This window comes from Gavialis gangeticus, unplaced genomic scaffold (genome assembly GCF_001723915.1).
Source record: "Gavialis gangeticus isolate Ggan-Ray unplaced genomic scaffold, GavGan_comp1, whole genome shotgun sequence".
Taxonomy (NCBI): Eukaryota; Metazoa; Chordata; order Crocodylia; family Gavialidae; genus Gavialis; species Gavialis gangeticus.
This window is the reverse complement of record NW_017729011.1, coordinates 2,199,789-2,222,969: the sequence shown is the minus strand read 5'-3', so window position 1 is coordinate 2,222,969 and position 23,181 is coordinate 2,199,789. Positions and strand designations below refer to the sequence as shown.

General features: G+C 45.6%; 1 protein-coding gene across 1 annotated transcript in view; it reads left to right on the top strand.

Moving 5' to 3' along the window:
- Positions 1–16,909: 16,909 nt before the first annotated feature.
- The window catches only part of ZNF618 (zinc finger protein 618), a 142,748-nt gene continuing 136,476 nt past the window's right edge, over positions 16,910–23,181 (top strand). Inside the window, exons 1-2 of the mRNA XM_019510277.1 lie at positions 16,910–16,954; positions 20,020–20,063. Of these exons, the coding sequence (XP_019365822.1) occupies positions 16,910–16,954; positions 20,020–20,063 (89 nt within the window). The remainder of the gene's footprint in view (positions 16,955–20,019; positions 20,064–23,181) is intronic.

Sequence of the window (23,181 nt, the reverse complement as noted above, 5' to 3'; positions counted from 1 at the left end):
CACACACACACACACACACAGAGTACCAATGTGGGCCCTGTGCTCCTGTGGTGTGGCAGTGCAGCCAGGAGCCACCTGGTGCCAGAGCAGTCCAGGAGCAGGAAGCAAGGAAATGGCTGGGAGCGGGGTGGAACTGGGCTGCTGCATCCTGCTGACAGCTCCCCCTGGGTCCTACTGCCCTTGGCTCCTGCCATTTTTAACAGGCAGCCAGGAGCAGATAAATATTTCCTAAATTTTTTAAGGGCCCCACGGGTTGGATAGAATGGCCTGGCAGGCCAGATGTGGCCTGCAGACTGTATTTTCCCCACCCCTGGCTTAGTTGGATCTGCTTTCTTCTTTCTTCCTTTTTTTTTTTTATAATTAAACATGAGAAGCTTCAGGGAGACCGTTGTGCTACATCTTGCCCGAACGCCAAGCTAAGTAAGTGCCTGCCCCAAAGAACTTTTCCTTCAGCATCTTTTTAAGAGGTGAAACTTGCAGCTTGAAATGTGCATATGCAGAGGGCATCTGTTGCTTATGAGGTACTCGTGGTCTGGTGCAAGAGAACTGATGTTACAGTAGGTTTGTTTATAGGAATGATAAGAACTAAAATGAACTCAGACTCCAGCAAGTATTTTGGAAACAAAGTCCTCTATTTACTAGGGATATTCCATTCCTCTGTGTCTGCAGCCTTCAAACTTGTGAAGATGAATTTGGCGATTTCTCTAATCATGTCCCTACTGAAATCAATGGAAAACGGCAGTAGCAAGTATGCATTGGGGAACTTGTCTCTCAGCAGTCTGTTAGCGTGGGATTTCCTGTTCCAAGACCTACTTGATGTGAGTCCTAAATCTTTCCTCACCGTCTTAGCAATTTCTGGTAGTGAGGAACGGCAAAGGGTGTGAATTTTCTTGTATGCATATTGTACGAATTCATCTTTGGCTTTTTATCTGTCCTATGAAGGTAGAAATGCAGGTCAACCTCATTAGTGCCCTGCTGTATAACTAGTCAGGCTTCAGGTATCTCAGCCCCTTTGCTCCTTCTGTACTCAGTGTTTGCCAGGCCAGGTACAGACTTGCGATGATGGAGTTGTCATATTCCCAGGCTCATGCCATTTGTCATTCCATATGACACACTTCAGCTCCATGAGAGCGGCCACCAGTGCTTGTGGGAAGCTTCTAGGGGCCAAGAGAGAGCTTGCTGATACTGTTTTGCTCAGTTTATGATGGCTGATGTCTTTTTATGATAGACACCTGCTCAAATGGGGGTTTATTTGCATATGCATATTGGTTTATGTATTCACATAGGTGATATAGCCATTTAGTCGACCTATCCAGTGCTTGTGTGTGCAAACAAGCACGGATTGTACATTCAGTTTTACACAGAGACTAGTGGAGAATTGCCATTTAATTGTGTCCCCAAGTGCAGTATTAAGTGTAAAAATATTCATGGTGCTATACATGTAGGAGCCGGGGACAGATGTTGCATCACTTTGCATTAAAGTCACCTTGACAGTCCCCTAGAAACAAACTTCTGAGATCTAAATGTTAAAATTAGATTTCCTGTGCTAATGCTGGGATTTAGAAATGCACATCTTTGGGAACAACTGTCATCCAGTTATGGTATGCTTGTTTTGCACTAAAGATCTGCCTGTATGACAACTCAAAACCTAAAGGGTGTTTAATATGCATGTTCTTCTCTTAATGTTTATTGACAAATCTGTAGTGATGCAGAAAATGCTGATTTATGAAGGAATTTATTGGATGCAGTTCTCAGTTTCTCTCTTATGGTGAGAAACTGTCAAAATAAAAATTTTAGGGAGCTCTGTCACTAGAAGATTGTCCCAACATAAATTGAGCACTGATAATTTTTACAAAAATCATAAATTCCCCAGTGATGTTATATTATCAATAGATATCAATACTCTGCCAAGTGAAAGGATAATCTATTAGTCTGGCCTTGCATAAGTGCATTCCCTGAATAGACGACAATACAATTTTGTGAAGTAGCTTTCAGTGTCATATCTTAGCTTCTTCTGGAATTGTGAAGGCTTACATTCTTCTCTGATAGATGGCTGGATGGCTTCTACTTTTGCCCTGTTTTTATTTATTTAGTTATTTTGGTTTGTACTTTGGTCATTACTGCCTAGCATTTATTTCTTCCTTGTGCTAAAACCTTGTCTCTGGGCTAGATTGTAGCTTTGCTCAGTTATTTAGTGGAAAGAAGATTCAGTTCCTCATTTTTGTAGATAAACTCAAGTGGAAAATGTTCCTTTTATTTTCAACTTGGAGGGATTTTTTTAAATGTAGGGTTTTCCCTATTATTCATTATTAAGTAGTGATTTCATCCTCTGATATATGCTGTTTTCTCCTGCAGCAAGAGAGTGAATTTATTGGAAAGGAGGGATTCCCCATGTATGTTACAATACCTTTTAAATTAACATTTTAAAGGATGCCCGCTGGAATCCTCTAACTGCCTCTTGTCCATATGTTTGAGAGAGAGGTCAGCATGAACTCATCTTAATGACAGGATGATCATAAGTAAGGATTAGAATAATATTATGAGTAATTACTTAATGATTAATGGTCTGGCATGTGTGTTGACAGGAAATCTTAAAGGAGTCTTGTTGAGTGTAAAAGAAAAAGGGATGACCCTTGCTCTGGGTACTGCTCCGTTTTATCTTGAGAGTCGCACAGGAGCTTGCCTCTCTCAGGGAACAAATGAAGTAGTGGTTCTCTCATTTTCTGATGCCAGCCCCCCCATGTAGTTGCTTTGTATGGAGAGGACTAAAGTGGAGGAGAGAGAAATTCATCTCAAGGGAAATCCATCTTTATAGGCAACCTTCAGCAGCCTTTACAGACCTACTAAGGTTTCAGTTTGAAAATCCTGGGATAAAGTTCAGTGGAAGAGAATGATCTGGTTTAACTGTATTTACTTTTCTTGTGTCTAATGGGTGCTGCGTCCTTTGGGAGCGTGTCACGTTTACAAGCTAACTGCTCGGCAGCAGAATGAGCTGGGCCTTCTCATGGTAAACCGGTGGAGTTCCACTGAAGCGTGTAGAGCTGTGGATTCAAATGGATTGGAAGATGTGACTTGAGGCTTTTCCCTTTTCTCATGAGTGGTGGAATCTCAATCTTTCTGCTGGGTGGGGGGTAACGATATGGTGTTTGCATTTTCATAGATATTTTAGAAGGGTCTTGGGACCATGCAACATTTGGAGTCTATAGGAGCTTTCCATGACATATATGATGTCTTCATTATTGACACTGGGGAATGAGGGCCCAAGACAGGGTCTGGATGTATTTATGAATTCATAGTGTTGTTTAAGTGTTTTGCACTGCTGTTGGGTATTGTTTTTTAATGAAAATGGATGGGAAACAGTTAATTGTCTGCCTTTCAAAAAAAGAGTACCTCCTGGTATCTCCTGTTGCTCTTAAGTTATTAGTTGGAGGCAGTGCACTTAACATTACCTATAGCAGGAGCAGGCAATTACTTTGGGTGGAGGGCCACTTAATAAGTTTTGGTGAGCTATCAAGGGCTACATGGTTAGCCCCGTCCCTTGACAGTTGCCTTGCCCCCTGGTCACCATCTTGGGACCAGAAGTCCTACCCCTGACCTTTGCCACTGGCAGTCCCTCCCCTTGTCCCCCTGGAAATGCTCCTTTGTGCGGGGGGGGGGAGGGGCTGCCACCTTTGAACTAGAAAAAAACCAAATCATACATTAAAAGTCAAACACCTACTATAATGTATTTTAATTTTATTACAAAAAATATTTTGTTGTGATTTGTGTTTGCGTGCTGTATATAGAGGTGATTGCATAACAACTCAAAAATAATTCTTACTCTTGTATATTATGGGGGGGGTTGGGTGTGTATATATATATGTGTGTGTGTATGGTGGGGTGCATGTATGGTAGAATGTGGGGGATTTGTGACGGTGTGGCTGTGTGTGGGGGACATAAGTTATGTTTGGGGGTTGTATATATGTGGGGGTTGTGGGAGCAGGGCGTTGGTGTGTGGAGTTTGTTGGGTGTGAAGGGGGATGTGGGGACCCTTCCCCCATACTCCCCCATAGTGCAGTAGCAGCAGGAGGGGGCACTCAGAGTACTGGTGCCTGGCACAGGTGCTGATGCCCGGTGGGGCTGTAACAGGTTGTCCTCCCCAGCGCAATCTTCCCTGGTAATCCGCGCCTTACGTGGGGCACCCTTGGAGTCTTCTTTGAAGTTCTGATGTCCCGCGGTCTACTCTCCTGCCACGTCTTGATGGAAATTATTATGTTGATGTTCTTCAGGGGGGAGATTGCCTATTGCATTTTGTATGTTGGGACCTTTTACCTACACGGGTCTGACCCCTGTCTTTCTCTAGCTAGGCCTCCCCCTCTAACCCCACCAAACAGGGTTTGACTCTGAGGCTCTAGCCTTTTCTGGTGTCTTGAGGCTTGTGGCCCCCTTTCCTGCTCCAATCTGAAGCCTGGCCCAGAGGCACGGCCACTGGTCCCACAGCCAGGGGGTTGCAAGTTCAAGGCCAGGGGATGGCCCCACACTCGCACTCTCCCAGTCCAAAGAGAAACAAAACAAAAACTGCACCTCAGAGGTGCACCAGGCCTCCCTGGCCTCTTAAAACTGCGCCTTCAGGGCCCCCCCAAAAGCCACGCCCTCACTGGCACCAGGGTCACCGCTCTGAAGTGGGCCCCAAAAATGAGGCCTCCTCCTTCCCCTAATAGCCTCACCCAAATCGCCGATTGTTATTCATGAATCAAAAAAAAGAAAAAAAACTGAACAGTCCCATCCATGGGTAATAACTGCCACCAGCAAATGTGATCAAAAAAGTAGCATGTTAGCTTACATTCGCAGGGTTTATGCTTCGGCTCCCCGCTGTCGGCTACAGTCCTTGCTGTGGTGTGGCTGCTGTCTCTCCGAGGCTTCTGTAGTTCCCCTCTTCCCACCTTTGGACCGCTCACCAAACCTCTCCAGGGAGCTCTGGGAGGCACTCGTTCCCCTTCGGCTGCCGCTCGGCCCAGGGTTTTTATAGTCCTGGCCTGCCCCGTCCGGTCAGCTGACTGCCTGGCCAGGCTCAGCATTTAACCCCTTCCTTACCAGAACTCTGTGCCCAGAAAGTTCTGGCCTTAAAGGGGTGGACTTGCCTTTGGGTGACAGGGCTAGGGTTCCCTGTTACAGGGCGCAGCTCCGGCTAGCACTGCACATCACAGCAATGGGTGTAACCTCCACTGGGCAGCCTCTATCGCCGGTGCTCCCCACCACACACACGCAGCTCCTGCACTTGCAGGGCATGGGGGGGAAGCCCCAGGCACTGGAGGTGGCTGCCTTCCCCGCCCCTCCCATGTTGTGCAGCCCCAGCAGGGAAGGCAGCTGGTTCCAGCGCGTGGAGCTTCCTTCCTGTGTTGTGCAAGTGAGGGGGTTGTGCATGCTTGGTGGGGGGCGCCAGTGATAAATACTGCACCCCTCGCTGCGATGTGAAGCGCTGTCCAGAGCTGTGCCCTGCCATGCACGAGCACTAGGGCCACCCTTAGGGGGGAGTGAATCGGCGACTGCCCTGGATCTTGTGCTTTGGGGAGCCCCATAGAGCCGGGACAGCTCAGCGTCCGGCCACTTGCCGCTCCCCCTGGGCGTGGGCTCTGCACTGCCACCAGCCCCACGCTCCATGCTCCTGCCCAGCTGCAGCTCGGCCCCCAACCCCACTACTTCCCTACTTGCTGTCTGGAGCGACTGGGAGGCAAAGTAGGTCCCTGGGGGCTGCAGCAGCCCCACCCAGAAGCTGCCTACTGGTCAGGTCGGGCCGTTCTGCCCACGAGGGTGGGAGCAAGGTGCAGTAGGGTATGTTTGGGGGTATTGGTACACATGGATGCCTTGCTCCCACTCCCATGGATGGAAGGGCTGGGCAGGGTACAGTTCAGTGGTGGGTGCTGCAGGCCAAATGAAAGTGCCTGGCAGGCTGGATACGGCCCATGGGCTGAATTTTGCCTGCCCCTGACCTATAGGCATTCCTGTCTCCCATTTCATTATATGACCCTGTTTTCTGTTGCTTATAATCTTGCCAAAATATAATAATTTGGAATGAGATTTTCTATGATGGGGATCTGCTATGAGCTAAGAAGTTCTAGTGACTCACGGCTGTTGAGCAGGATTCAGGGATTTGATGTGAGAGGTCATTCCATGGTCAGGTATATGGTGTCCCTTTTGCTCGTCTGTGAAAATCTTCTCATATGTGGCAAAATTATGAACCTCATGTTCAGTAGAGACTTGGCAGCATCTGCAGCTAAATTCACCCAAGATCTCATGGGATACTGGAACTGAGAGCATGGAGGCTGTCTGTTGTGTTCGCAGTGATTCTCCTGATGGGAGAGGAGGAGTAGCCAACCTGTGAACAACAGAGAAAAGGTGAAGTATGAGGAGACAAGGGCAAGAGTTTGGGTGGTAGAGGAATAAGCGCCTGGTTGTCAGAAGTTAGGATTAGAGGCATGGCCAGGGGAGGATGGGGACAGGAGACCCAGAAGATGAGGATGTGATGGGAGCAGACAGAATGATGTGCATCTTCTTGACAGTAAATGATAGGTGGTCATGTAGTGAAAGTGTAAATTATAATACATAGATACATGGGAGAAGACTGTTAATTAATGTTATACAAGCAACCTTAATTCTGGGATTTCTTGACTTTTGAGGACTTGTCTTAATAACATTAACATCTCTTAATGTAGTTTTCTTGATCATAATTTATAAGTGGATTCCAGCCTCCATTAGCATCTGGTTAGCGTCATCCCGCTAAGAGGTGTATGAGGCAAGGCCCTTGTCCTTGAGAACCAGTGCTAGTAGAATTTGTGGGAGTAAATTTGAGTGCGGGGTGCATTGATTTAAATCAAAGTCATTTAAATAATCCATTTTAATAATGTTTTAAATCATTGAACAGAAAGCCTTTCTATAAATCCATTTTAATCTTGTTTCTTTTGCCTCTGCACTTTTAGTTATTTTCCAAAAGAAAGGTTGATTCTTATTGGTTGGTAACCATTAAAACGTGGATTTTTCAGGTAAATACAGCCTTTCTACAAAATTTAGTACTGTTTTTATTAAGGAGGTTGATATACTATATGCACAGTTATTTAAGTAATTAGCATATATCTATTCACATTCTTTTTTTAAAATCTTTTTATTATGTTAGAAAATGGTGAATGATGCATTTCTTATTTACTCAATGATTAATTGTTTACTCATGATTTATGTCAAGATGCATTGGCTAGAAACTAGAATTCAATTAAAACGTACAAAAACAAATCTTAAAATTGTTATGATTAGTTAAATAAAAACTACCTCAAATGCGATGAATACTTAATAAGTTTTAAATGCTGAACGTATTTTGATGAACTCGCTGATTTATTAAACAGAGGAATTATTATCTGTACTTAGTGAATTGAACTGATTGTTTCTGGTCATCATGTCCTTCAGGATTATAGAACAAGTAGACCTCATCCTCTCCAACTATGTTTTTATTCATAGATTGGAAAAGGAAAACAAGCTTTCCTGCGTTTTCAACTCCCACTGGTTTGTCAACTTTGAACTGAATTAGTTGATTAAACTGAAATGAAAAAATTATTCTCTCTGCAACTGTAGACAACGTTGCTACTGTCAAAAGCTGATTACCACTTCACCAAACTCCTTCCTGGTGCTAAGACCTGTTCACTGTAGTGGTAGTTTGTTTTCATTTGCACAGTTTCTGTGGCTGCATCCAGATGAGTGCGGACGTGCAGTATGTGGCACTGCAGACCCATTTGTGGCACCATGTGCCACACATGTAGGTGTTCCCTGTGCTGCAGTATGGGGTCTTTTTTTTTTACCCTGAAAGATCCCAGGGTCAGAAAAACCCACACTGAAAAAAAAGTGGGGCGGTGCATGTAGTGGCAGCACGTACCACTCAAAAACTGGAGCCCGGCCAGCCAGAGCTATGCTCCTTGCTGCAGGAGCGCTGTGGCTGCAGCTCCTCAAGGCCCTCAGAGCCCCAGGTAAGACTGCTCGGGCCAGCACAGTTGCTGGCCCGGTGTCCCCTACACAACGTGGGGTAACCTGCTGCATGCCAGGGCACACGTGCCACAGGTATCTCCATGGAAACATTCCCGCTCACCTGGATGCAACGTGTGAGACCATGTGGTGCACTGGAGGAAGTTCATTGCACTACGTGGGATTCATGGGTTCAGATGCTTTTGTTGTAGGGCAGGGGTGGGCGATTATTTTGGGTGGAGGGCCTCTTAACGAGTTTTGGTGAGCTGTTGAGGGCTGCATGGGTAGCCCTGCCCCATGACAGCTGCCCTGCCCCCTTGGCATCATCTTAGGACCAGAAGTCCCACCCCTAGCTCCTGACCTTTGCCACCAGAAGTCCTTCCCTTTGCCACCCCTGGAAATACTCGTTTTGGAAAGGGGGGTTGCCATCTTAGAAGCAGAAAAAACCCAAATCATACACTAAAAGCAGGCGGGGCGCTCAGGGTACTCATGGCCCACGCAGGCACTGCCACCTGGTGGTATGTGGCTCCGGGCAGAGCTACACATGGTGACAAGGGAGCGCAGCCAGTCTGGCCCGACTCTGTTGCTCAGGGCTCCCTGCAGCACGTGTACAGCTCCTGGCGCGCTCATGCCACCAGGGAAAAGCCCTGCATGCTGCCACAGAGGCAGGGAGTGGGGCTTCCCACCACTTCTGGCGGAGGTCCCGACAGCTGCATGTGGTGGGAAGACAGCCAGCTCCATCGTGCAGGTTTTCTGGTGGTACGTGAGTGCCGGGGGTTGCATGTACGCTGTGGAGAGGCCTGCGTAATGGACACGGGCTGTCCTGATGGCGCTCCTTGCCACCATGTAGTCGCCCAGCAGCAGCGCCGCAGGGGCCCTCACCTGCTGCTGCTGCTGGCAGCGGTGGGGGCTGTGCACCATGGGAGGTAGTGTGTAGTGGTCCCCCCACTCTCCTCCCCACCCATACCTTGCCCACCTGATCTCCATGCTCTCACTGCCGCCCTGGGCATAGGCTCTGCACCCCTGCCAGCCCCAGCTGCAGCTCCTCCTCCTGCCCCTGCCACAGCTCCCCCACCCCCACTTCTCTACCTGCTGCCCGGAGCAAGTCCTGCAGCAGGGAGACAAGGAGGAGCTGCTGGAGCCTGGGGAAGCCGAGCAGGCCAGGCCCTTCTGTGCATCAGGGTAGGAGCAAAGCATGCAGGCTGGGTGGGGCACAGCTAATTGGTGGGTGGCCGCAGGCTGGATGGAGTTGCCTGACGGGCTGGATGCAGCCCGCGGGCCATATTTTGCCTGTCCCTGACCTAAATGCACAGATCTTGCTTGGACCTTGACAGGTACAACAACACAAGGTACTTAGGCACATTTAAAATGTTTATTCCAGATTGAAAGTTCTTTGTTATCACTTCATATCTCATTTCATTTCTAAAACATGCTTTTGCTTTTTTTTTTTTTTTTCCCTTATTTCTGAATTTTCCAGGGTTGGTTTTTAACCAGGGGAAAAATTTTTTTTTTTCCCTTCAAATCCCATTTCATTTTTAAAAAATGCTTTTTTTTTTTTTTTTTCCTTATTTCTGAATTTTCCAGGGTTGGATTTTAACCAGTGGTAAAATTTATTTATTTTTATAAAGCTTGAGCAACAACTCTGTAGCTGTTTTTGGAGTTATGTTTGTCACCTTTCACATACTTCTTTGCATGGTTAAAGACAAATTTTTCTCAAGTTTCATTTGGGAAAGGGGTGAAATTCGGATGTAGCTAATTTTGGAATGTGAACCAAAGTAGGCCAGTATTCTCAAGTGTTGTTGTTCCTATTGCTGCTGCTGCAGAATCTAGATACTGTACAAATACTGAATTAAAAGATGGCCTCTACCCACAGAAAATTAAAATGTGAATAAAGCTACATTGCAGAATAATGTCAAATAATTAGATATTTTGAAAATGTTGATACACGTATTGAGTTGATGGTGTTTGCTTATAGTTTCAAAAGAACTAGAATACCTCTCATGAAAAAAAATTATTTACATTTTTCTAAAGCTAGTAAACCTTATGTTCCTCAGGTGTAGCTTATTGTTTAAGTGTGAATGAAATCCAAGCATTAAGGCAGTGCTCACACCCCATGGACTCTAGAGTTGTGTAAAAGCAGAGTCCTGGGCAGACCTGTTAAGAGCTTACACTTCCACACCTGCTCTGCATCTGCCCCTGAGCACTGGACAATCGTCCCAAACTTATATCGTGTAACACAGGACGGACAACTTTGCCTATATGGACCCCTACAGATTTCAGTAGGGCTCTGTAGCTGGAGACTAGGCTGCTAGCATGCTCTGCACTGCAGGTTTCAGACCTATATTTTTGCTGTGAGGCTCTCAAAAGAACAAAAAATGCTACATTACAGTCGTATTACCACACTTCCACCTGCTTGTATCTATGTGGTTATGACTTAGTCATGAATGCGTGGTCATGTGCTATTTCTCTGCTTTAATAGACTTCTCTCTATAATCTTTCCTTGTCTCTTGTACTAATATGTGCTGCTGAGTCCAAGTATGAAAAGAAAGTCTGTGAGTATTAATCATGAAGAAAACACAAAAAAACAAAGCAGTCGGAGTTAACGAACTTTGTAATAAAAGGTCAAAATATGAAACAGATAAGTAGGCAGGAACTAAAACACGAAAATGGAAAAGGGAGGTAAATGCGCACACACATACATATATATCTATATATAGCTATATATAGATATATAAAATGTGTGTGTACACATATAGTAAAATCTAACATATAATATTATTATATAATATATGCTAATATATATATTATATAGTGTGTAAATATATCTGCTGAACAAGATTTTACTAATCAAGATTTTACTCTGTGTGTGTGTGTGATGCATGCATGCATACATACATACATACATATATCTATATCTATATATAGGTATATCATAAAATCCTGTTCAGCAGTCCTTTTCCATACCCCTTTATTAGTTCCTCGTCTGCACGCTGTCCATTTAGGTTCTGAAACTGCAAGTACTTATGCAAATACATAACTTCAGGTACATGAGTAGTTCCCCTGAAATATCTGTGAAGACTGAATTTTAAGTTAGCGTGTAAGCACATTTTGACCAGAAGTGCTTGCATATTCATGCAATAATGGACTGGAAACAGAAAGAAGCTGAAGTCAAATTATTTATTTTTTGTGAATTATTCACTAATTTCTAACTACGGATATAAAGATTTTAAATGCATTCCATGTATGATTCTTTGCAAAGCAGCACTTACGTTGAGTTTGAAGATAAATCATATGAGGCATAAAATAACACGTATATAACGAAATATACAATCAGAAATAGTGTAGTATCTACCCACATTACAACTCTAAGGGAATATTTCCCTTAAGAACAAGTTTTGAAAAGCATGTTGTTGTCCAAAGGGAGGAAAATCCTGCTATGTGTAGTGACAAAGTAATGGCAATACATATTGTTTTGTAGAAAATAGATCTTGCTGTAGTAGAAATATATCATTAGAGCAATGCTGTGTCCCCTTGGAGTTGAAGTTTAATTTGTGTGTGTGTAGCTAGCTAGCTAGCTAGCTAGCTAGCTATCAATAGTGTGTGTGTGTGTGTGTGTGTGTGTGTGTGTGTGTGTGTGTGTAAAATTATTCCAGTGTTGTACATGTACCAAAGGCACCAGTTCTGCAGTCTTGTGTAGCTACTTAATTTTTATGCTGTAGTTTTGTTTATCAATGGTAGTACTCAGAGAGCAAACGCCTTAATGCGTGCATACATTTTTTTCAGTTTTAGTGTGTCATACATATATATAAATAAATTCTGTTGGGCCCCAGTCCTGAGAATACTGCTGCACACGAATAACTGTACACTTATGGACAATTGCAGAGTCCAGTGAGATGTTTTGACTTGCCTAAATTTATTCATCTGTGCAGTATTTAGGGACCTTTGATTTTTAAGAAGTAATGTATGATCTTGAAATTACAGCGGTGTGACCAGGCAATGCATATGCCCAAAGGGGCAGAGTTAAGGTTGTTCATTTTTACCATAACTTTTATATTTTTTGACTTGACAAATGCTTGTTCATGCAAAATTTCCATGTTGTAAATATTTTAGTGTGGAATTATAATTAAAAGGTCCTTTGACTCCTCCCTTTGATCCAGGACAAGAGATTAGAGTCACTTGTTTGGTCATGTTTTATATTAAACCCTCTAACCTAATGGAAAAGTGTAACTTAACCTATCAGGTACTTTAGATGGCAGAGATGCCCTAGCACCTTGCACAGTTCCCTGCCCGGCGCACAATATTAAGACTCCTTTTTGTAAACAGATCTAATCTTCTAGAAAATGCCCTGAAGGTTTGAGCAATCTACCAGTTACAGGAACCCATAAAGCCTTTTTTTCCATTGTGTAAGCATGACAAATCATTAATTTTTGATTGATTGCTTTGAATTATGGGTGCTCTGACATCCTTTCTGTAGCTGAACAGCTGTATAACAAATGAACATATCAGTGCTCACAAAAGATTGGAGATCTAACAGAAGCAATTACATTGTCAGCTCCTCCCTTCTGGCTTTTCCCAGGCAATGAAGGGAGGAAATTTTTTACCAGAAATTCCTCAAGTGGCTAAAATAATAATAAAAAAATGCCTTTTTATAATTAAATTAAATCTTTATCTCTTCACTTGTAGCAGACTGCTCAAACCATCAGAACGCGAAGAGGGCTGCTGCTTTTTATGGCTTAGAGAAATCTTCCACTAACAAAATTTCACATTAAGGAATAAAAAAATAAATAAAATTGCAATTTTTTTGGTTGCTATTCCTTTAAGATTGTAGAATTGCACCAGTGCACTAAATGTGACCTCCATAACTTTTAAATTAAGAATTTATGCTGTCTTGAAATTTATGAAATATTTCAGCATGAAAGAAAGCCTTTTTCCCTCAGGAAAATTGAGCAATAAATCACAGCACTCTCGATTTACTGCCCTACAGCCGGCCAGAGATAGGATTTTTTTTTTTCCGCTTCGTTCTGAAAAAAAAAAAAATGTAATCATATAAGACAGCTTAGCTGCTATCCTCCCACTCTCTAGAATTTTTAATTTCAGCTGTTTCTGCTTGGATTTATTTCCAATATTCCTGCTCGGCTTTTCAATTTCCTCAGTTATTAAATTTTAATTCAGTGCATTAGCATTTAAATTAAAAAAGGGTTTATTTTATCGAAATCGTTGGCTAGCCCCCATCCTGCTGCACATGAATTGCCTGTTTCTGCCATTTGCACAAAATGTGAAATGCAGCTAATGTCTTTTAACTTATATTTGCACAAATTCAGAAATAAAATTTCTGGGTTTGGAATAATATTGTCTTTCCAAGAAAACCTCTAATCAGAGAATAGGGAAAAAAGACAATGTGCCTAGCAATTTTAAGCAGAAAAAAGGAGGTAACAACTGCCTGATAGTGCAGTTGTAACAATGAACATAGGTGTTGAATTAGACAATTCACAAATAAGTAAAGGGAGAGAGCTTGACCTTTGCAATTAGAGCGAGATAGATTTGTTTGGGGGGGGGTGGTAAATCAGGATGAATTCAGCATTTGGACTAGCACTGAGGGACCATTTTGTCTGGGAGGGAGGGGGCTTGGGTGGGCTTGAGCACAGGGCTGGGGGCTGCAGGAAGGGGAGGAGGGAGGTGCCTGAACTTCTGATCGAGCCCTGTCCCTGTGATTAGCTGTTTGGCTTTGGTCAGATTACTTAACCTTTTGTTCTCAGCTTCCACAGATGTTAATGGGGCTCATATTTGCTCTTTAAAGAGGATAGCTGTGCAGATTGGGATGGAGGAGATCTGGGATTAGGTTGTGATGTTTCTGACATCCTAAATGCCCTTGAACAAATTACTTAGGGAATTGATAGATGTTGGGGGCGGGGGGGAACACACTTTAAGTAGAGTGGCTCCAAGAGCCACTAATTAAAGCACCCGGAGTGTCGTGTGTATGTATGTCCCTGTGCTGAAAAATGGCGGTGGGGCCACTTTTAACTAAAGCTCATCGAACAAGCCGTGGTTAAAGCATCCCCACTGCCATTGTTCAGTGCAGGAACACTGATGCACGTGACCCTGGAGTCTGCTGGAACGCGATAATTACCACGCTCCAGCAGACTCGATTAATCAAGTCTGCTATGACACGCTGTAATTACAGCACGTCAGAGCAGCCTTGATGCGCGTGTATAGGTGCCCTTAATATTTTAATGCTTTGGTTCCCATCTGTGGAATAGGGATAACAATAGTTTCAGGCTGCATCTTTTTGGAGCGCTTGCATACTACCCAGTTTTGTAAATATATACATTACCCCAGGTGATCACTATAGGAACATTGTTTTCAGAAGGCTGGATTGTACCATCCTGTCGCCATTTTAACCGCCTTCAAACCTGTTGCTGGGATCCAATTTTCAACCTACTCAGATAAAATGTACTTACAGAACATCGTTGTCTAACTACTGCTATTACCCTCTAACTTGGAGGATTGCTCATCCTTAGAAAGCCATCAGATTATTAAACCACTGCCTGTGCTCCTGCCAGTGCAGAAGTCATGGTGGTGCATAGTTTTTGCTCACTACATCCTCATGCTTTCACTAGTCAGCCACAGACTGAAGGGCAACTGCAATTCCCAGGATAGGAATAACACAGGAGCCATTTCAAATCACAAGGTGAAAGGGTCTGGAGGTGTGAGGCGGTCTCTGGGAGGGACTCTGGCATCCTTGTTGCTCCTTCTCAACAAAGCTGTGTTTAACTGGAGAAAACTACCTACACATCCCAGATCTAAAACAAGAAACTACGCTCTATGTTTGTATATGCATTGAAGGAGCTAATGTTTTAACTTACTGAGATTTGTCTTGGGATGGCAGGAATAAGTTTACTGTTGTTGTTTTATTGGAGGTCCACATTCAAAATAGGACATAGCCCAGTGTGCTGTTCAGCTGGTTACTTAGATTTGTGTTTTTGAAGGACGTGCATGTCTCTTTGGCTCATTGTTGTGCCCCTTGTGTCCTGTTCTAGGAGAGGGGCTTAACAGGAGAGAGGAATGTAATTTTAAATGATTCAAGGGTGCTTTGGAGTTGGGGAGAGAACCAAGCTCCTTTATTAAATGCTGTCTATGGCCCCTGGCATACGTGCAGATAGAGGTGCTGTGGGATCTGTTGTAGGATCCTCACAATTTTGTTTCCTGCCATGCCATACATACGTGGCAGGAGGCGTGGTTGTGGGAATGAACATCAAATTACATCGCAGCATATTGCCAGGGCAGGGGAAGCCCAATATCCTAATCCTGGGCTCCCCCAGCACTAGCAAGTAGTATGCTCCCATGGCTGGGAGCTCCTTCAGCTGATCCAGGCTCTTAGCTGCAGGGGTCCACCATGCACCCCATGGCTGGGAGCTCTATCAGCAGACCTGGGCACCCAGCCACAGGCGCACACGGTGCTCTTCTGTGGCTGGAATTTGATCTGCCAATGCTTCTAGCCACGGCGATATATCAGAGTCAGGGGCTCTGAGGCACCCCTTTGGCTGGGAGCAACGGCTGATCTTTGCTCCCAAGTTGGAGCCCTTGACTCTGATGGGACCCTGAGGCTGGGAGCAGCAGTTAGTTGATAGGTGCACTCCCATTGGGAACACATGGGAATCAAGGGCTTCCATGCACCCTGGAGGCTGGGAGTCCCAATCAGCCTGGGCACTTGTTCAGTTAATGGCATGATGGGAACCAGCCATAAGGTTATTACACATATTTTGTGTAATGACTTCATGGCTTATTCTTGGTTTTATTGTGCTATTAATTGCATTTAATGTGTGGCCGGGTAGCTACTTAAGATACAATTAACTGGATAATCATGTCTTAAGTGTGATGTATGCCAGGGGCCTAAGTTAACTTCTAGAGTTTGACTTCAGATCACTCTGGAGCTGGAAGCACCTTTCCTTTGAGAGGTGCTATACCTCAAAAAGAATAATAAGAAATACAAATACAAAGTGGGGGACACCTGGAGGGATGGCAGCACTATGGAGAAAGATCTGGGAGTCTCAGACTCAGTATGAGTCTGCAGTGTGATGCAGCCGCAGAAACAGTGAACATGGTTTTGGGATGCATCAACAAAAGGATTAAATTGAAGATGGAGGAGGTTAATGCCTCTCTAGTCAGCACTGTTTAGACCTCATCTACAGCAGAGGTGTCAAAGTCATCCAGGCTTGCAGACCAGATGGAGGTTGCTGGGCTGAACTGGAACCCCCTATGCAGCCTGCTGCCCCAGGTCCAGCCTGTGCACCCCCACACAGCATGTACGGACCCTGGGCCTTGCTATGTACACAACGTGGGGTGGCATGCAGTGTGCTCTGCCAACAGTGCGTGGGGTGGACCCAGTGCTGCAGGAGACAAAGGGAATTGGTTTGGGGTGCTGCATTTGGCCCTGTGCTATATATAGTGCCAGGTCCAGCTTGTGCATTGTGGGTAATGCATGCCCTGTGCTGGTCCTGTAGGCACAGCAAGCCCTGGAACCAGGGCTTGCTGCCCTCAGCATGCAGGGCTGGACTGGTCATATTCGGTGTACACAGCACGAGGGGCCATCACCAGGCATGCACTGCATACAGTGCTCCACCAAACTGATGCTATACATTGGCTCCAACATGGCCTGATGTGGACTGGCCCTGTACCCAGCGCTCAGGACCAGTTGTGGAGTGCTGCACGAAGAATGCACCCCAAAATGACCCAGGGTACACAGTGCTGGGTGCAGCTCATGGCGTCAATCCAGCGACCCACAGCCCAGATTATATAGCTCCACAAGCCAGATCCAGCCCACAGGCTGTATGTTTAATGCCCCTATGTAGAGTATTGTATACAGTTTTGGGATTCACATTTCAGAAAAGGATGTGGAGACGTTAGGGTCCAGATGTGGGTGACAAAAATGATAAAGGGCTTGGAAGGCAAGTCATATGGGGGAGAGGCTGAAGTAAGTAAGCGTGTTCGGTTTGTGGAAAAGGTGCCTAAGAGGGTGTATGAAAGCAGTCTTCAAATACCTTTCTATTAGCACATGTATAATGCACATGTATAATAGTAAGGTATTTGAAGACTTCTTTCAAATCCTTGAAAAAGTTATCAAGGAGCACATCTATGAGGGGCCAGCAGTGGAGATCATGCCCAGGGGAAATCAACATGGGTTCATCAAAGGCAGGTCCTGCCAGACCAACCTTGATGGCCTTTCATGACCAGGTAACTAAATCCCTGGATGATGATGTCGCCGTGGACGTAGTCTTTCTGGACTTTAAGAAGTCCTTTGATACTGTCTTTCACCCCATTCTCATTAACAAATTGAGCGACTGTGGCACTGATGCCTACACAGTTGGATGGGTCAAAAATTGGCTGATGGGGCGCACCCAGCGAGTGGTGGTGGACGGGTCGTACTTGTTCTGGCGGGATGTGAATAGTGGGGTCCCCTAGGGCTCGGTCCTGGGGCCTATGCTGTTCAACATCTTCATCAGCGACTTGGACAAGGGGGTGGAAAACATGTTGTCCAAGTTTGCCGATGACACCAAGATGTGGGGAGAGGTAGGCACGCTGGAAGGGAGAGAGAGGCTGCAGTTAGATTTAGACAGACTACAGAAGTGGGAGGATGGTAATAGGATGGGGTTCAATGTAGATAAATGCAGGGTGCTGCACCTGGGGAGAGGGAATCCACAGCATACATACAGGCTGGGGAGCTCCCCCCTTGTGAGCACAGAGGCAGAAAGGGATCTTGGAGTCATTATTGACTCCAAGATGGCCATGAGCTGCCAATGCCAGACCGCAGCCAGCAAAGCCAACCGCACCTTGTTGTGCATCCAAAGATGCATCTCAAGCCGGTCCAGAGAGGTGATACTCCCCCTCAACGCAGCATTGGTCAGGCCACAAGTGGAGTACTGTGTCCAGTTCTGGGCACCTCACTTTAAGAAGGATATGGCCTGCCTTGAGAGGGTTCAGAGGAGGGCACCCGCTTGGTTGGAGGGTAACAGGGCAGGCCCTATGAGGAGAGGCTGAGGGACCAGAACCTGTTCAGCCTCAGCAAGAGGAGGCTGAGTGGGGATTTGGTGGCTGCCTACAAACTCGTTAGGGGAGATCAGCAGCAAATAGGAAGGGCCCTATTCGCCCCAGCAGCACCTGGGGTGACGAGGAACAATGGCCAGAAGCTGCTGGAGAATAGGTTCAGGTTAGAGATTAGGAGGCATTAGTTCACTGTTAGGGTGGCTAGGATCTGGAACCAACTTCCTAGGGAAGTGGTTCTCACCCCTTGGGTGGATTCAAAAAGAAGTTGGACGAACACCTGTCTGGGGCCGTGTGATCCCAGCGTGTGCTCCAGCAAGTGGCAGGGGGGTTAGACTAGATGATCTGTTCAGGTCCCTTCTGACCCCTAACAACTATGAAACTACCTGAGGGGCTACCATAAAGAAGAAGGAAAGCATCTTTTCTATCTTGCTGCAGGGATTAGGGCACAGAACAATGATCTGAAGTTACAGCAAAGTAGATTTAGATTGGATATCAGGAAAAACTTATTTGCTGTTACAACAGTAAGGCAGTGGAATAGACTGCCTAGAGAAGTTGTGCACTCTTGATCACTGGAGATGTCGAAGAGGTTGGACAGGCATTTGTCAGGGATCATCTCGGTGTAGCTATGCCTGTTCTACTATGGGTATTTCCTAATCTTCCGAGCTTTGGCATCCAGCTGAGAGGGAATTTTTCCCCCCTCCTGTTAATACATGTCAGAGGGGTTTTTTGTTTGGTTGTTTGTGTTTAATTTTTAAGCTTTCCTCAGAGGCATTGGGTGTTGGCTGCAGCCAAGGCTGGGGATTTTGACTGAGGTGTGCCAGTGCTCCTGCAGGGACCTAACCCCAGAGGTTCCTGGCTGGAGGGTCTTGCCCCTCTGCTCAGGGTCAGATAGATAAATGTATTTGAAGTGAGGAAAGAATGTTACCCTGTGGTAAGATTGGCATGGGCTGTGGGGGGTTTTGCCTTGCTCTTTTAGCAGGGAGCCTGGCCCTCTTCCTGAGATCTCCTGAGCATGTTTTAACAACCCTCCTAGCAGCAGGACATTGGCTGCCATGGTCCCTCTGTTTTACCTGTGGCAAGTTAGGGCATTATGTCTTGTGTTGCATCAGGGTTGACTGTAGTTTTGGTTAAGAGGTTAGATAGTGGATTCCTATGGGATGGTTTGGGTAGGGATGACTCTGTCTCAGGCAGGGACTGGGTGACCTGTCAGGGTCTTTTCCAGCCCTACTTCTCTATGGCTCCTGTTGCTGTGCACCTCCCCTCCACCAAAAAAACCCACGACTTCTCCTGTTTAATCTATGGCAGCCCTTGCACTTGAAAAGCCTTCCTGAACTGGCCTTATGAAGTTGCTCTCTTCTCTGAATCACTTCCCAGGAACTACTTCTGCTCTGACTGTTGACAAGAAATCACCCACATCATGATGGCTGGGCTGGGGTGGGGGGGACGGGAATGGGACACGGGACACGTGGATGAAATAACATGCAGCTTGATACCAGTTCCAAGATCCTTTATCCCACTCTTGATCTACTAAGACTTAATGCACATACTTAGATTTAGGCAAATGTTAGTCCTGCCAAACTTGAAAACAAAGGACATGTACCTGTCTTTGCAGTATTGGGGCCTTTAGCTGCATCTCCCTAGTTGGTTTTTTGTATTACCATAACTCCTAGGAGTCCAGTCACAGAACAAAGGCATCCCATACCCTAGGAATTTACAATTTAATGCACCTTACATCATCCAACATAATGAGGACCTGCCCTTGACTGTGCCTGCTGGTATTGCACAACAGAAATAGCAGTAATTTCCAGCATCTATTCCCTCTTTCACCCAACTCCCATTTCCTTCCCGAAAAAAGGTGGCTGAAAGGTTGGTTGGAGGGGGTTCCCTGCAGGATGGGCAAAACTGGATTCTGTCCATGCTGGGTATTAGTGGGGAAAGCTCCAGGATGCAAGTCAGTCATATGCTAAACAACCGTTTTTGTCTTTTGTTCCTTAGGGAGACGGGAGCAGCAGTACTGGGAGGAGAAGCTCTTCAAGCAGGTATGTTCACGGATTTCTCTGACCTCTTGTGAAAAGTGCAAGACATTGGGAATGGTTTCCATGCCACGTCAACCTGTGGGGCTGGAGCAGAGGGTGGTACCAGTGGGAGCTGGATGTGGGTGGCTAGGAGAGCAAGGTGGAGGCAGGAGCCCAATTCAAATCTTGGCCTGTTTCTAGAGTTCTAGCTTTTAGAGTCATGTGACAAGGTCAGCATCCCAGATTTCAATTTAAAGAAAAATAGTTGCAAAGAAATTAGTGTAACTGGCAAAGGGATGACTGCAGAGGCAGGAGGCTGCCTGGTTTCATGCTCACCACCATGGTAGTCTAGGCGCCCTCTTAGTCTGGGGTGGGCTGCCTCTATAATGGCTCTGGAGTGAGAGGCCAGACTGCTCTGCTCAGGAAGAGAGGGCCTATGGCAGGGAGTCTGGCAAGGAGTGCTACAGGGGGAGTGAGGCAGCCAGCTACTAGGTCCAGTGTCTGAGGAAGGGAGGCACGGGGCCACAGCCACTCTAGGGTCCAGGGGTTAAGTGAGCCTCTGAATCTTTGGGCAGGCACAAATGCTCAGATGGTGGGGGCCTAAGTCCTTTCTCCTGTGGAAAGAAAAGCAATGTTAGACCTCCTTCCATGGTGGTTGTTCTGGATATCTTCAGCCATTCCCACCCCAACAAGGGGTAGCCTGTGGCTTTGTGAGCAATTGCCTGGGGACTGTTCTTTGGCTCAGACATTCATTCTGAGGTAGCAACCATCAGGACTACAAAAATGTATCACTGAAATGTTGATAAGAGAAATTGGTACCTCACTCAGTTCCATCCCCTACAGAGAAACCCTTAGGTGAGCAAGAGAAATAGGGTGTGAATGGATAGGGTGTCCCCAATAAACAGACACACTTGATTAGCGGGGAGGGACAAAATGTGGTTTGTGAAGGGTAAGTACAAAGGGCTTCCTGTGTCCTGCCCGTTGGGTGCCTGAGGCGACCTTACCTGAGGCATTGTTGGGACTTGTGGTGCACTGTGTGGATGGAATGGCAGGATGATTCACTGCATGATGTAGCTCTGTTACTTGCCAAGTTTCTGTTTTTAATGAACATTTGTATAAAATGAGAATTGCATATCTTGCATAGAAATAGCAACAGTTTTCCACTGGAATTTCCTGCAGTTGATTCCATTGCGTTAATAATGTTGAATTATAAGGTATCTGCTGCTATAATGACTGATAGGTAAAGGTAACGAAAGGTCAAAAGTCTTCCAAAACTAGGTGGCACATCCAGCTTGTGCAAGTTAAGGTCTGCTTTTGCTCTTGTAATCAGTGGCAAGTAAGGGATTGATGTGGCCAGCCTCACAGCTGGTTGCCTTTGGAAGTAAAGGGAAATAATGGGAAGGTTATATCAGAATCGCACCCTACCAAAGGGCTTGGTCCCAGGTTTCCTTCAGAAGTCATCCTTTGAGGATCCCAGTCTCGATCCTTTGAAGCCCCAGCACTTCACCCCTCCTTCCTTCCTTCCCAGTTGTCTCCTCTTATCTTAAGAGGTAAGTTGAGTGGTGCCCTGGCTATGTGGGACTTACCTGGTGGGGAGGCATACCCCCAAATAATTTTTTATCCCTCTGCCCTGATTTGCCCCCCTTTCCACCCCACAGACTTACCTGTTGGGTGTGGGGGGGGTGGCAGCAGCGGCACACAGTAGATCTTGGGTAGCTTTTAAGTGCCAAAGGTGATCTCCTACTTAAAAAGGTTGGAGACCACTGTACTACAGTAACAGCAGTGCTGTAGGTACCTGTCACTTCATCTTAGTCTGCAGAAAGGGGCCTGCATGGAAATTACCTAGAATAGTTTTAAAAATCCTGAAACAGGTAAACAAATGGATGTTTTACCCCACTGTTGACTGCATTTCAGTGTTTGGTGGACTTGCACTTGCCTGCACAGAGAGTAGCTTTTAAAGAAGCAGACTGGAAACGCATGTAATCGTTGCAAAATCAAGATCAGCCATAGTCTGGGGAGGTGGAAGAATAGCAAGTTTGCTCTGTTTGCAGATCAGACATAAACTCACTATGATAAGACTTGCACTGCACAATTTTGCTGTACCTGCTACAGCTGCAGGTGAGACGGTGGGAATGCAGAACAAATAGTAGCCCTTTCACAGAGTTAACTTTCTGTGGTAATAATCAAATTATTTAACTGATCCCAAATGTACCATAAGATGCAACTTTACACCAGTTTCTTACTGGACTGCTGGCATTAAGCCAGCTCACTGGGGACTAGCAGAGCAGAGCCAGCAGCTAGCAAAGTGACAAATTCATTTGCCAGGAGAAAATGCTACCTGGGAAAAATGTGGAAGGAAAAGGGATATTGGAGTAGGGATAGGGGCTGGGTTGCATGTGTATAAGAGGAGAGCATAGATTAAAATGGAAAGGGTAGTGTGATATGGTCAAGGCAGTGGGGTGGGGGAGAGCAGAGCACAAGGGGGCTTCCTTTGAGATGTGGTGAACATGGCTGGAAAGAGCAGAGTGGAAAAGCATGGTGTGTTGAAGGGTTTGGTGGGTCGCATCATAGCGGAGAGGGGGGCCACATGAATAACCTTAAAGGAAAATATTCCCACGCATTATTTTCTAGGAAAGCGGTAAAATTTTTCAAAAGCACCTAAATGGCACAGGAGACTTACATGACTTGGATATCTTTGAAATTGGGACATTGAATCCTAAGTCACTTAGGCACTTTCAAATATGTTACCCACCAGCTTTTTTCCCCCTGAGTGGCTTGTTCATGGTCATATCCTGGGTACTTTTCAGAATAATGTTTTAACTGAGCTGCTCTTCTTCCTTTCTTCTATGGTGTCTGGTCACACCTGGTGTGTGGGGACTGAAGCTGCTTCCGCTGTAATGATTTTGGATTTTTAGGATGCTGTTTACACACATTCCATAGATGCAGTACAGTATACTTCAGCTACCATGGTCTGTTGGGCTCCGAGTCATTTCCAACGTGGCATTCTCATCGAGCTGCAAATGGTGTATAGAAGCAGTGTTTGTGTCCCAGATTTCTTCTTGGACATGAAGCTTTTAGCTTGGCATTTAAAGTCCTGGAAAATGGGAAATCTCTCCCCATCCTTGTCTTTTTTTTTTTTTTA